Here is a 13,224-nt window from a genome sequence, read left to right as displayed (position 1 = left end):
CTTATTGAATGTTATTATTCCTGATTAAAAAGCACAAATAAAATGAAAGTTAAATAAATTTCAAAATAATTTCACTTTTGAAGGTTTGAAAGATAATTATGTACTAAGAGCATTTTCTCAAATCATTTTTAAGTTTTTTTAAGAAAATCATTGTATCTGTTTTTTGAAAGATGGCTAGATGATAAGATTAGTTGAAAATGGCTTATAAAGTAAGCATAACACATGATTTATTTATCATAATAACTGTACCAATAGTGTGGTTATAGCAAATATACTTATTTTCAGGTTTGACTTTCAAGAAAGATGGCAACTTTCTCATAACTATTTGAAATCAGTCTTTTTCTAGCATAAATTCAGATTCAGCAATCCAGTTAGAAATTTTCTAGGTGGTATAATTCTATATTTGTTAAAAGCCTTCTTAAGCTCTTTTCCCAGCCCTACACTGTTTTCCTTTTAGTATCCAAGTATTTAAAACACAAGAGGAGTGGGCACCGCCCAATGGGGGTGTGTGTGCTGCTTTGATCCTGTAGTTGAGATCCAGAGAATTGAGAGTGATATCATCTGTAACAATAATACAGCTTCTCTCGGTGAACAGAAGACCTATATATAAAAGTCACATTTAAAGGTCTGCAGTACAGTTAATCAGCTTTCTCTAGTTTACACAACATCAGCTGCTATACACCTGAACGATCTTGTCCTAAGACATTGTTTGGTAAGTAATCTTAACAATTCTCTTAAATTTAATGAGATTTTTGATAATCAAGTAATTATATTTATCATTTTCTACAAACATCATTCTGTTTCTTCAAGGTAACATGTCAGCATGTTATGTTTAATATAAAATGTCACAATACAAAATAAATATATGCTACTAAAATACTCTTAAAGTATTTATTTTTGTGATAAAGGTTTTTTGAGGTACCTTGCTTTTTTAAACCTCATCTGAGATTATAGGAAAAATAATTAAAAATTGGCCTGCTATGTTTGAATAGAATCTATCAAAATTCTGAGATAAAACAAGCTGATGAATAGTTCTGATTTAAATAATAACTGAGGGAGGGAGAGGGAAGGGGGTGGGGGGAGAGAGGTACAAGGGAGGAAGACAGAGCGGGCACAGAGGAGAGGAGAGGAAAGAGATGAAGACAGGGAGGGAGAGAGGGAGAAAGCGGGGAGAGGGGAGAGAGAGAGGCAGACAAGAAGACAGAGAGAGGGAGGGAGAAAGAGAGAGAGGAAACAGGGAGAGAGGAGAGGGAGAGAAAGAGAGCAAGGCAGAGACAGAGAGAAATAGACCAGACATTCTGTTATAATCTGAGCAATGGAGTGGTAAAAAATAAATAAATAGTCACTATAAATGTATTAAGTGGAGTTAAAGTTCCATTTTTCCTGCAGAATATCCTCATCTGAATTGTTTATTTGATGGCCCTTAAAGAGCTCAGTCTGAGCCGGGCTCGGTGGCTCAGCCTGTAATCCCGCGCTTTGGAAGGCTGAAGTGAGTGGATTGCCTGAGCCCGCGGGTTTGAGACACGACTGGGCAACTTGGCGAGACCTCATCTCTACAATTAAAAAAAAAAAAAAATCAGCCAGGCGTGGTAGCGCATGCCTGTAATTCCGGCTACTCGGAAGGCTGAGGCGGAAGGATCGCCGGAGCCCAGCTGTTCGAGGCTGCGGTGGCCGGGAGCGGCCACTGCCCTCCAGTCTGGGCGACAGAGTGAGACTCCCACTAAAAAAAAAAAAAGAGCTCAGTCTGTATGCTAAAGATGGATCAACTCCATTTGGAAGGCTGAGGCGGAAGGATCGCCGGAGCCCAGCAGGTCGAAACTGCGGTGGCCGGGAGCGGCCACTGCACTCCAGTCTGGGTGACAGAGTGAGACGCCCACTAAAAAAACAAAACAAAACTGTATTTCATGAGTTTCATGAAAATTGCATTACATGAATTTTAAGAGTGTTTCACAACCATTTTCCAGCTCTTTTTCTTTTCTTTCTTTCTTTCTTTCTTTTCTTTTCTTTTTTTTTTTTTTTGAGTTGGAGTCTCAGTCTGTCGCCCAGACTGGAGTGCAGTGGCCGCTCCCGGCCACCGCAGCCTCGACCTGCTGGGCTCCGGCGATCCTTCCGCCTCAGCCTTCCGAGTAGCCGGAATTACAGGCATGCGCTACCATGCCCGGCTGATTTTGTGATTTATTGTAGAGATGAGGTCTTGCTGCCCAGGTGGGTCTCAAATCCTTGGGTTCAGGCAATCCACTCACCTCAGCCTCCCAAAGGCGTGGGATTACAGACTGAGCTACCGAGCCCGGCTCCCAGCTCTTTTTCATGACATTCTTATAAGAAGCCCAAAGCAGAAATGTCTGAAGTCACTAGGTAAATGTGACAAAGCTAGGATTAGACACCAGTGCTCCTGTCTTTCAGCTACAGGGCTTGTTACTAACAGGAACCAAAAAAAGGGCATTTTTATTTATTGCTCCGTTATTAGTGTTAAATTGTAGAGTAAGGCCAGGCGCAGTGGCTCACACCTATAATCCCAGCGCTTTGGGAAGCAGAGGTGAGAGGATTGCCTGAACCCAGGGGTTCGAGACCAGCCTGGGCAACTTGGTGAGCCCTCATCTCTACAATATATCAAGAAAAATTTGCTGGGCATGCTGGCACACGCCTGTAGTTCCAACGACTTGGAAGGCTGAAGCGGAAGGATCACCTGAGCCCAGCAGGTGGAGCCTGCGGTGGCTGTGTGTGTGCCACTGCCCTCCAGCCTGGGCGACAGAGTGAGACTCCAACTCAAAAAAAAGGGTTTAGATTATATTGTAGAGTGAACAGAAATGTACCAGATTAAATATTCAGTATGCCATTTATAAATAATACAATTTCCCTATAAAATAGGAGTATGCAACCACTCTGTATATTAAAAGGTAGAACATTTCTCCTTAAGAAAAAGCACTTCAGCCGGACTCCATGGCTCAGGCTGTAATCCCGTGCCTTGGGAGGCTGAGGTGAGTGGATTGCCTGAGTCCGCAGGTTCGAGACCCGCCTGGGCAACTTGGCAAGACCTCATCTCTACAATAAATAAAAAATCAGCTGGGCGTGTTAGTGCATGCCTATAATTCCGGATACTCAGAAGGCTGAGGCGGAAGGATTGCCGGAGGCCAGCAGGTCGAGTCTACGGTGACCGGGAGCGGCCACTGCACTCCAGTCTGGGAACAGAGTGAGACTCCAACTCAAAAAAAAAAAGAAAAAGCACTTCTATAATAACAGCCTTTGCAATCAGTGAAATGCAGATTAAGGCAAGAATATTCCATATTGTTATAAAAAGCTTTATGAGCAAAAGAGCCAAAAATAATATTAAAAGATAATTATAAACAAAATAAGTTGAAGAAATAGGATGCAAATAAGCATTTTACTTAGAGCTGAAGCTTGAAATCCATATAATTAATTAGATGATTTTTAAGTGCCTTGACATTATTTTTAATACTAGAGGAAGTATGTGTTAATTCAGTGGAAATCTCTACATCAGAGCTTGTTAATTTGGCATTTATGTTTATTATTGCAGTGCTTGAAATGAAGTTTACTTATGAAAAGGATTTGCTAAGTAAATAAACAGTGTTAACAATTTACCTAATTGAGATAATTAGCCATTTTCAAGCAAATTATAAGTATTTAAGCACAACCAACATAAAATGTGGGAGAAAATTCTCAGAAGCAAGCTCTTTCACTTTTCTTTTTCTTTTTTTTTGAGTTGGAGTCTCACTCTGTCACCCAGGCTGGAGTAAAGTGCGACGGTCGTGGCTACCACAACTTTTACCACTGGTTTCAGGTGATCCTTCCGCCTCACCCTTCCAAGTAGCTGGAACCACAGGTACATACCACCACACCTGGCTAAGTTTTTGATTTATTAGAGATGAGGTCTTGCCAAGTTGCTCAGGCTGGTCTTGAACCTCTGGGCTCAAGCAATCCTCTCTAAGTGCTGGGATTACAGGCATGAGCCACCGTGTCTGGCATTCTTTCACTTTTCATGTGTGTAAGATTCAAATATTACAACTTACACACATCTCAAGAAGATACCTAAGAAAGTAAAACTGATTTGTCTAATTTCTGAGTCAAATTATGTGTATATATAGCATATACTAACATATCAGCATAAAAGCCTTTCATGAAAACCTACTCAGCTATTGTTGCACTCTGTGCACTATTGTATGGTTGTAAATGTAAATGACTATAAATTTATTGATATAGTTTGGAATATTAAAAATATTTTTAAATACCTCCATCTTGCTTTTTCTTCCAGTGAAGATGATATCTGCAAAAAACATGGCTAAAGTAATGATTGTCATGTTGGCGATTTGTTTTCTTACAAAATCAGATGGGAAACCTCTTAAGTAAGTACTGTCTGAATGGTGAAGTCATGGGATTTGAAGTTTGTTTGGTTTTTTTTTTTGAGTCGGGGCACTGAGACTCCCACTGGTGGGCTCAGGCAATCCTTCTGCAAGTAGCTAGGACTACAGGTGCTAGCCACCACACCCGGCTATTTTTTTTATTGTAGAGACAAGTTCTTACCATGTTGCCCATGTTGGTCTCAAACTCCAGGCCCCAAGCAATCTTCCAGCCTCGGCTTCCCAAAATGCTGGGATTAGAGGCCTGAGTCATCATGCCTGGGCTGGGAATTGGATTTTTAAGGTTGGCTTTATGAGTTGGAAGTGGGGAGCTGATGGAGTGGCCTTCTCTTTTTCTGTTCTTCCCAGGAAGAGATCTGTGAGTGAAATACAGCTTATGCACAACCTGGGCAAGCATCTGAGCTCAATGGAGAGAGTGGAATGGCTTCGTAAGAAGCTGCAGGACGTACACAACTTTGTGGCCCTGGGAGCTCCTCTACCTCCCAGAGATGGTGGGTCTCAGAGGCCTGGTAAAAAGGAAGACAATGTCGCAGTTGACGACCATCAAAAAAGTCTTGGAGAGGCAGACAAAGCCGATGTGGATGTATTAATTAAAGCTAAATCCCAATGAAAATAGATATGGTCAGAGCACTGCTCTCGCCAGTGTAGGGCGACAATATCACATGCTGCTAATTTTTCAAAGCTCTGTTAAGATTTACCAAGTGCCAAGATTTCTAATATTACCAAACTACATGCAAACCATTGCTAACTATGATAGCTGTGACTTCAATTGATTATTTTGATTCTACTTTAATTCATTTAAGAGCTCTTTTAATTTTTCTATTTCTATTGTTTATTCTTTTGAAAGTATGTTACTGCGTAGCTTATAAAAGAATAAAATTGCACTGTTGAAACCCCTCTTCCACCTTACAATTCAAAATAAAAATGTAATGATCATAATTACAAATAAATGAAGCTAAGTAATTCTCACTTCTTACAAGCATGTCATTCTGGTTATGATGGACACCCATATGTTTAAGTTGATTGTGACTAGGTAGAACAATGTCAATTGTGGTTTCTGTTTTGTTTTTTTTTTGAGTTGGAGTCTCACTCTGTCACCCAGACTGGAGTGCAGTGGCCGCTCCCGGCCACCGCAGCCTCGACCTGCTGGGCTCTGGCGATCCTTCCACCTCAGCCTTCCAAGTAGCTGGAATCACAGACGTGCGCTACCACGCCCGGCTAATTTTCTATTTGTTGTAGAGATGAGGTCTTGCCAAGTTGCCCAGGCGGGTCTCGAACCCGTGGGCTCAGGCAATCCACTCACCTCAGCCCCCAAGGTGCTGGGATTACAGGCTGAGCCACCAAGCCTGTCCTCAATTGTGTTTTTAATCATGTTTCACATTTTTATTTTATTTTATTTTTTTGAGTTGGAGTCTCACTCTGTCACCCAGACTGGAGTGCAGCGGCCACTCCTGGCCACTGCAGCCTCGACCTGCTGGACTCCGGCGATCCTTCTGCCTCAGCCTTCCAAGTAGCTGGAACTACAGGCATGCGCTACCATGCCTGGCTAATTTTTTTGATTTATTGTAGAGAGGAGGTCTCGCCAAGTTGCCCAGGCAGGTATCGAACCCGCAGGCTCAGGCAATTCACTCACCTCAGCCTCCCAAAGGCGCAGGATTACAGGCTGAGCCACCGAGCCCGGCTTACATTTTGATATTTTGAACATCATCCTTTCAGTCCTATCAAAGCACTAGGATTCCAAATTCTCCCTAGCTAGATACTGTTGCCATCTTGATTTCAGGAAAAGAAATGAAAAGCCCAGCCACAAAAGGCAGAGAGTAGCCTGAACTTGAATGCAAAAGTGTTTGTGCCTACATAAACCCCTGCTAATCATATTTCTAGTTTAGATTCCAAATTGCAAGAAATAGAATTTTTTGGCCTGGCTCGGTGGCTCAGCCTGTAGTCTCAGCACTTTGGGAGGCCAAGGCGAGTGGACTGCCTGAGCCTGAGGGTTCAAGACCAACCCAGGCAATTTGGCAAGACCTCGTCTCCACAATAAATCAAAAATTAGCCAGACTTGGTAGCATGCGCCTGTAGTTCCTGCTACTTGGAAGGCTGAGGTGGAAGGATTACTGGAGCCCAGCATGTTGATGCTGGGATGGCCGTGAGTGTGCCACTGCACTACAGCCTGGGCGACAAGGTGAGACTCCCACTCAAAAAATAAAAAGAAAAAAGAAAAAAAAGAATTTATTTATTTGATGATTACATCCATTTATTTGTCATTTAAGAAATATCTGTTTATGCCCATTACTTGTCATATATTGTGTTACGCATTGGGTATACACTGGTAAGCAAAACAGACGTGGTTTCTGTCTTCATGGGGTTTAAAATTTAATGGGGGAGACAGGCATTACCACTTCATTATTAAGACTGATAAGTGCAGCTTGGCACGGTGGCTCACACCTGTAATCCCAGCATTTTGGAGGCGGAGGCGAGAGGATTGCCTGAGCCCAGAGGTTTGAGACTTGGCTAATTTTTTGACTTATTGTAGACACGAGGTCTTGCCAAGTTGCCCAGGCTGGTCTTGAACCCGTGGGCTCAGGCAATCTTCTCACCTCGGCCTCCCAAACTGCTGGGATTATAGGCATGAGCCACCGCACCTGGCCTGAGAATTCGCTTTAGTTTAAACAGAAAGGGACTCATTACAGAATCACTGAGAATCCTGAAGAAGACAGACTCTAGGCCAAACTTTTAGGAAAGACTAAAAGTCACTGAGAGAGCTGTTCTCTTTTCTAATATAAGTAGCTGCCTGAATATTATCCTGAGACTGCCCTGGTCAAGAGGTACTTACTGCTCCTGTTCCATAAAACACACCACACCTGCTACAACAATCTACCCCCAGCAACAATGGAGGTTCAGCACTCTGCCCCTCGACACCCAGACACTGTCTTGTGCTGTAACCTTTGCAAACACTAGCTAGCACAGTAAGATCAAACCCCTCCACAACAATGCTTTGCCAACAGAAAGGAAGAAGTGGCAGATCACCTTCCTTCTGCCTTTCCAATCTCACAAGAAGGCATATGATTGACTGAGCCTAAATCTCTTCTAAAACCTTAATTGCAAGATGTCTGGGAAGTATAGTTTTTAGCTTTTCAGCCTATGTAATATGGAAATACGCATTAGGAGGTGGAATAGGCTGGGCATAGTGGCTCATGCCTATTAACTCCAGCACTTTGGGAGGCCGGGGTGAGAGGATTGCCTGAGCCCACATGTTTGAGACTAGCCTGGACTACTTGATAAGACTTCATCTCTACAATAAATCAAAAAATTAGCCTGGAGTGGTGGCGCATGCCTGTAGTTCCAGCTACTTGGAAGGCTGAGGTGGAAGGATTGTCTGAGCCCAGCAGGTCGAGGCTGCGTTAGCTGTGAGCGTGCTACTACACTCCAGCCTGGGCAAACAAGTGAGACTACGACTCCTCCCCCACAAAAAAAGAGTCTCCATATGTTTGAAACTGTTTATGGTCTTTTTATACTGTCCCATTGGTCTCGTTGTCTTTTCTTCTACTAATATCACACTGTCCTAAATGTATAATTTTATTTTATATTTTATTAGTGGATGTCTCACTCTGTTGCTGAGTGTGAGCATGCCACTGCACTCTCACCCTGCTGGGCTCTGGCCATCCTTCCACCTCAGCCTTCCAAGTAGCTGGAACTACAGGCATGCGCCACCACTCCAGGCTAATTTTTTGATTTATTGTAGAGATGAGGTCTCGCTGCCCAGGTGGGTCTCGAACCTGCGGGCTCAGGCAATCCACTCACCTTAGCCTCCCAAAGGCACGGGATTACAGGTTGAGCCACCGAGTCCGGCTTGTTTTCATATTTCTATTTCAGACTCAGTTCACTAAATTTCTGCACTACTCACACACATGCACAATCCTATACACACATAAAACCTATTAGTTTTGCACTGATTTTATAGGTCAGTATTCAAAAATTGATATCTTTTAATATTGACTTTCCATCAACAAGGGTGCCTGAACGAAGGATATTTGTATACCTAACCCTTAACTGTACCCCACAATATCATAATAAAAAATATTGATTAAGACGGGCTCGGTGGCCCAGCCTGTAATCTCATGCCTTTGGGAGGCTGAGGTGAGTGGATTGCCTGAGCCTGTGGGTTCAAGACCCGCCTGGGCAACTTGGCAAGACCTCATCTCTATCAATATATATTGACTTTCCAGTTACTAAGGTATCTTTAATTTCTCTCCATAACATTTTAATATGTGCTTGTGAAATTTTTTTTTTTTTGAGTTGGAGTCTTACTCTGTCACCCAGACTGGAGTGCAGTGGTCGCTCCCGGCCACCGCAGCCTCGACCTGGTGGGCTCCTGCGATCCTTCCGCCTCAGCCTTCCAAGTAGCTGGAACTACAGGCGCGCGCTACCATGCCCAGCTAATTTTTGATTTATTGTAGAGATGAGGTCCCGCCAAGTTACCTAGGCGGGTCTCAAACCTGCAGGTTCAGGCAATTCGCTCACCTCAGCCTCCCAAAGGCGCAGGATTACAGGCTGAGCCACCGAGCCCGGCGAAATTTTTATGTTGCATGCCAAATTTGGAAATGGAATATTTTACTTGCAACATTTTCAATTTCCAGAAGTATGTTTTCAAGCAAACTAGAACAGGGTGATTGTTTAAAAAATGGAATCCAAGGCCAGGCACGGTGGCTCATGCCTATAATCCCAGCACTTTGGGAGGCCAAGGTGAGAGGATTGCCTGAGTCCATAGGTTCGAGACCAGCCTGGGCAACTTGGCAAGACCTCCTCTGCAATAAATTAAAAAAATGGGCCGGGTGTGGTGACACATGCCTGTAGTTCCAGCTACTTGGAAGTCTGAGGCAGAAGGATCGACTGAGCCCAGCAGGTCGAGGCCTCAGTGGCTGTGAGCATGTCACTGCCCTCCAACCTGGGTCACAGAGTGAGACTCGTACTCAAAAAAAATAGGAATCCAAAGAATTGACTGTGATGCAATCCAAGAGGATCAATGTCATATTTTTACAGTTTTATTGAGGTAAAACTTAAAGTTCACACATCATATTCAATGATTTTTGGTATTTATAGAGTTGTGTAGCTCTCATTTCATTACATTTCAGATGACTACCATCACTCCAAAAACTTTCCTTGAGCATATATGCAGTCGATTGTTGCTCCCGCTTCCAGGTCCAGGTAATCATGGCTCAACTTTCTGTCTCTATAAATTTGTCTTTTCTGGAAATCTCATATAAGTGTAATTATCTGATACGTAGTCTTTTTTATCTGACTTTTCACTTGACACGCTGTTTTTGAGATTAATTCATGTTGTAGCACATATCAGTCTTTCATGCCTTTTTATTGCTTAAGTATATTCCACAGTATGAATATACCACATTCTGTCTAACCTGAATCAGCTACTATGGACAAAGCTGTTATGAACATTCATGTACAAGGTTTTGTGTGGACGTTTAGTTTCATTTCTCTTAGATAGATTCCTAAGAGCAAAACTGTTGCATAGTACAGTGAAGGGAAGGTAAAACTTGTCTTCTTTCCTTTTAGGTTCAGTGGTTGGGAGGCTTGTGAGTTGACTTGACAACAGAGAAGTTAACAGGAGAAAAAGCATACAATTTAAATTTTTTTTTTTGAGTTGGAGTCTCACTGTTGCCCAGGCTGAAGTGCTGTAGCACGCTCACAGCCATCACAGTCTCGACCTGCTGGGCTCAGGTGATCCTTTTGCATCAGGTTTCCCAAGTAGCTGGAACTATAGGCACGTGCCACCATGCCCAGCTAATTTTGATGTACTGTAGAGATGAGGTCTCGCCAAGTTGCCCAGGCTGGTCTCGAATCCGCGGGCTCAGGCAATCCTCTCACCTCAGACTCCCAAAGTGCTGTGATTATAGGCATGAGTCACTGCCCCTAGTCCCATTTAATTAATTTGTAATTTTACATGCATGGGGCCTCGCAGTAAGACGTGACTATCTGACCAGTCGCAGCGGCTACCTACGTATTTTCCAAAATGACTTTTTTGTTTTATGTTCACCCCAGCAAGATATGAGGGTCTAGTTTTTCCCCGTCTTCATCTGCAATTGTTATTGTCTGATTTTAGAATACAACAATTCTTGTACATATGTGTTGGTGTCTCATTGTGGTTTTAATTCATATTTACTTAATGACTAAAGACTGAGTACTTTTTCCTTAATACTCATTTGTATGTCTTCATAGAAATATCTACGCATGTTTTAGCCATTTTTTAATTGTACTATTTGTCTTATTTATTATTGAGTTGTAAGAATTATTTATATATTCTGGATATAAGTCCTATATATAATTTGCAAACATTTATCTTGTCGACCTAAAGAAATATATTGAGGCAAAATTAATATAAGTAGAGAGTGTATTTGGACCAAGTTTGAAAACTGAAATCTAGGAGCATAGATTCAAGTTGCCGTGGATGTATGCCCCTGTGAGAAATGAACTCACCTATCCAAAATCAAAGGATGGACACAGAGACATGGAGTGCAAGCAGAAGAGAGACTTTAATGGCTGTCTTGCAAGATCGGGTGTCTGGTGGGCAGGCACACCAGAGCTATTACAGTTAGCATATTTGTAACCTAGAACACAAGTCCCTCCCCTGTTGTCCCATAGGCTGGGCTTTCCAGAGTTACAGTGCTTTCCTGGATGTTGCCTACATGGCACACATTTGTTGGGTTACATAATTAGTTCATTTGTGTGTCCTATTTGTTGATTGGTTTAGAGTTGCTACAAAATCCCTTAATTTACATGTCCTATTTGCTGACTGGCTTACAGGATTTCATTTTGACTGGTTCCCTCCGAAATTTGAACATAAAAGCCCACCAAAGTGAAAGCCCATGAAAAAGAGAACAAAGAAGCACTTTAGTGATTCAGCAAAGGCGTTCAGACATGGCTCAGGGTTCATTTTGAAAATAAATCATTCTTTTTCTTACACCTCTAGGTTGAATTCTTCAAACTTGGCTCAAATACACTCTGCTTATATTAATTCTGCCGAAGTTTCTTCCTTCAGTTTGATATATCTGGCATGAGTCAGCCTTCAGAGCGGCACCCTCCCCCATCCTCTTCTCAGACTGTCTGGCTTCTCCTTTCAGACTCAGAGCTCAGTAACAACATGACATATTGTATTCCTCTGAACTGATAATGCACCAGGTTTCTCTGGGTGCAAGAAGGTGAGTCCCCCTAAAACCAGACTTTCCTTTTCTTTTTGGTTGAAGTCTAGAGTTTTTTGGGCTATTTCTCAAATCTGCTCTTTCCTTTAAGTGAGGTCTTTGGTCTCCATCCCAGGGACAAGAGATTTGGGGAAGGTACTCTGCAAAGAACTGCCTATACCTTGAGGCAGGGTAGCTAGCACAGGTTAGACATAAATACATTTCCAATAGATAGCTTGTAGGACACATTCATTTTACTGGAAGCCTACCCCACCCCCTCGGCAAATCAAAGAAAACTCCATCAGGGTAAGACTAGGACAGCCCAACCTTTCAATTCGTGATTTAGCATAATAATCTCTAAGAATCTTTCAGGTTCTCTGTCAAAGGTGGAAGGCCAAAGCCCTGCCCCTTAACTGATTAAAGCTATAGAAATGATAAACTCAGTGGCTCAGCCTATAATCCCGCGCTTTGGGAGGCTGAGGTGAGTGGATTGCCTGAGCCCGCGGGTTCGAGACCCGCCTGGGCAACTTGGCAAGACCTCATCTCTACAATAAGTCAAAAATTAGCCAGGCATGGTAGCGCGCGCCTGTAGTTCCAGTTACTTGGAAGGCTGAGGCGGAAGGATCACCGGAGCCCAGCAGGTCGAGGGTGCGGTGGCCGGGAGTGGCCACTGCACTCCAGTCTGGGCGACAGAGTGAGACTCCAACTCAAAAAAATAAAATAAATAAAGCTGGGCTCGGTGGCTCAGCCTGTAATCCCGCACCTTTGGGAGGCTGAGGTGAGTGGATTGCCTGAGCCCGCGGGTTCAAGACCTGCCTGGGCAGGCAAGACCTCATCTCTACAATAAAATCAAAAAATTAGCCAGGCGTGGTAGCGCGCACCTATAGTTCCAGCTACTCGGAAGGCTGAGGCGGAAGAATCGCTGGCGCCCAGCAGGAGAGGCTGCAGTGGCCGGGAGCAGCCCCCGCACTCCAGTCTGGGTGACAGAGTGAGACTCCAACTCAAATAAATAAATAAATAAATAAACAAACAAATAAATACATGAAAATAAAAATAATCATTTTACTGAGATATAATTCACATATATACCATCAATCAATTCATGCATTTCAAGTGTACAGCTCAATGGTTTTTAATATATAGAGTTGTGTGTATTTATTTATTTATTTATTTTGAGTTGGAGTCTCACTCTGTCACCCAGACTGGAGTGCAGTGGCCGCTCCCAGCCACCGCACCCTCGGCCTGCTGGGCTCCACGATCCTTCTGACTCAGTCTTCCAAGCAGCTGGAACTACAGGTGCGTGCCACCACGCCCGGCTGATTTTTGGTTTATTGTAGAGATGAGGTGTCGCTAAATTGCCCAGGCGGGTCTTGAACCCTCGGGCTTAGGCAATTCACTCACCTCGGCCTCCCAAGGTGTGGTATTACAGGCTGAGCCACTGAGCCCGGCCGAACATGAGTTCTTAATTAACAATCTCTAGTCGGGTGTGGTAGTGCACACTTGTAGTTCCAGCTACTTGGAAGGCTACGGTGGAAGGATCTCCTGTGCCCAGCAGGTTGAGGCTGCAGTGGCCATGAATGTGCCACTGCACTCTAGCCTGGGGAACAGAGTGAGACTCCAACTCAAAAAAAAAAAAAAAAAAAAAAAAAAAAAAAAAA

The 13,224-nt window shown here is 43.2% G+C and overlaps 1 protein-coding gene across 2 annotated transcripts; it reads left to right on the top strand.

Annotated features, from left to right (window-relative positions):
• Nucleotides 1-455: 455 nt before the first annotated feature.
• PTH (parathyroid hormone) lies at nt 456-5,356 on the top strand. 2 transcript variants are annotated; one of them, XM_021716513.1, is made up of 3 exons: nt 456-587; nt 4,271-4,361; nt 4,725-5,356. In XM_021716513.1, the coding sequence occupies exons 2-3, from the start codon at nt 4,276-4,278 to the stop codon at nt 4,984-4,986; spliced, it is 348 nt and encodes a 115-aa protein (XP_021572188.1). In that variant the 5' UTR covers nt 456-587; nt 4,271-4,275; the 3' UTR covers nt 4,987-5,356. The 2 variants fall into 2 exon arrangements, with proteins under 2 accessions (XP_021572188.1, XP_008064172.1); XM_008065981.1 differs by lacking the exon at nt 456-587 and adding an exon at nt 609-712 and having other exon boundaries at nt 4,725-5,347.
• The last annotated feature ends 7,868 nt before the right edge of the window (nt 5,357-13,224 follow it).

Source organism: Carlito syrichta, unplaced genomic scaffold, assembly GCF_000164805.1.
Source record: "Carlito syrichta isolate Samal-C Ts95f unplaced genomic scaffold, Tarsius_syrichta-2.0.1 Scaffold308824, whole genome shotgun sequence".
In the NCBI taxonomy this organism is placed as follows: domain Eukaryota; kingdom Metazoa; phylum Chordata; class Mammalia; order Primates; family Tarsiidae; genus Carlito; species Carlito syrichta.
The sequence above is the reverse complement of the archived record's forward strand: the minus strand, read 5'-3'. Positions and strand labels throughout refer to the sequence as shown.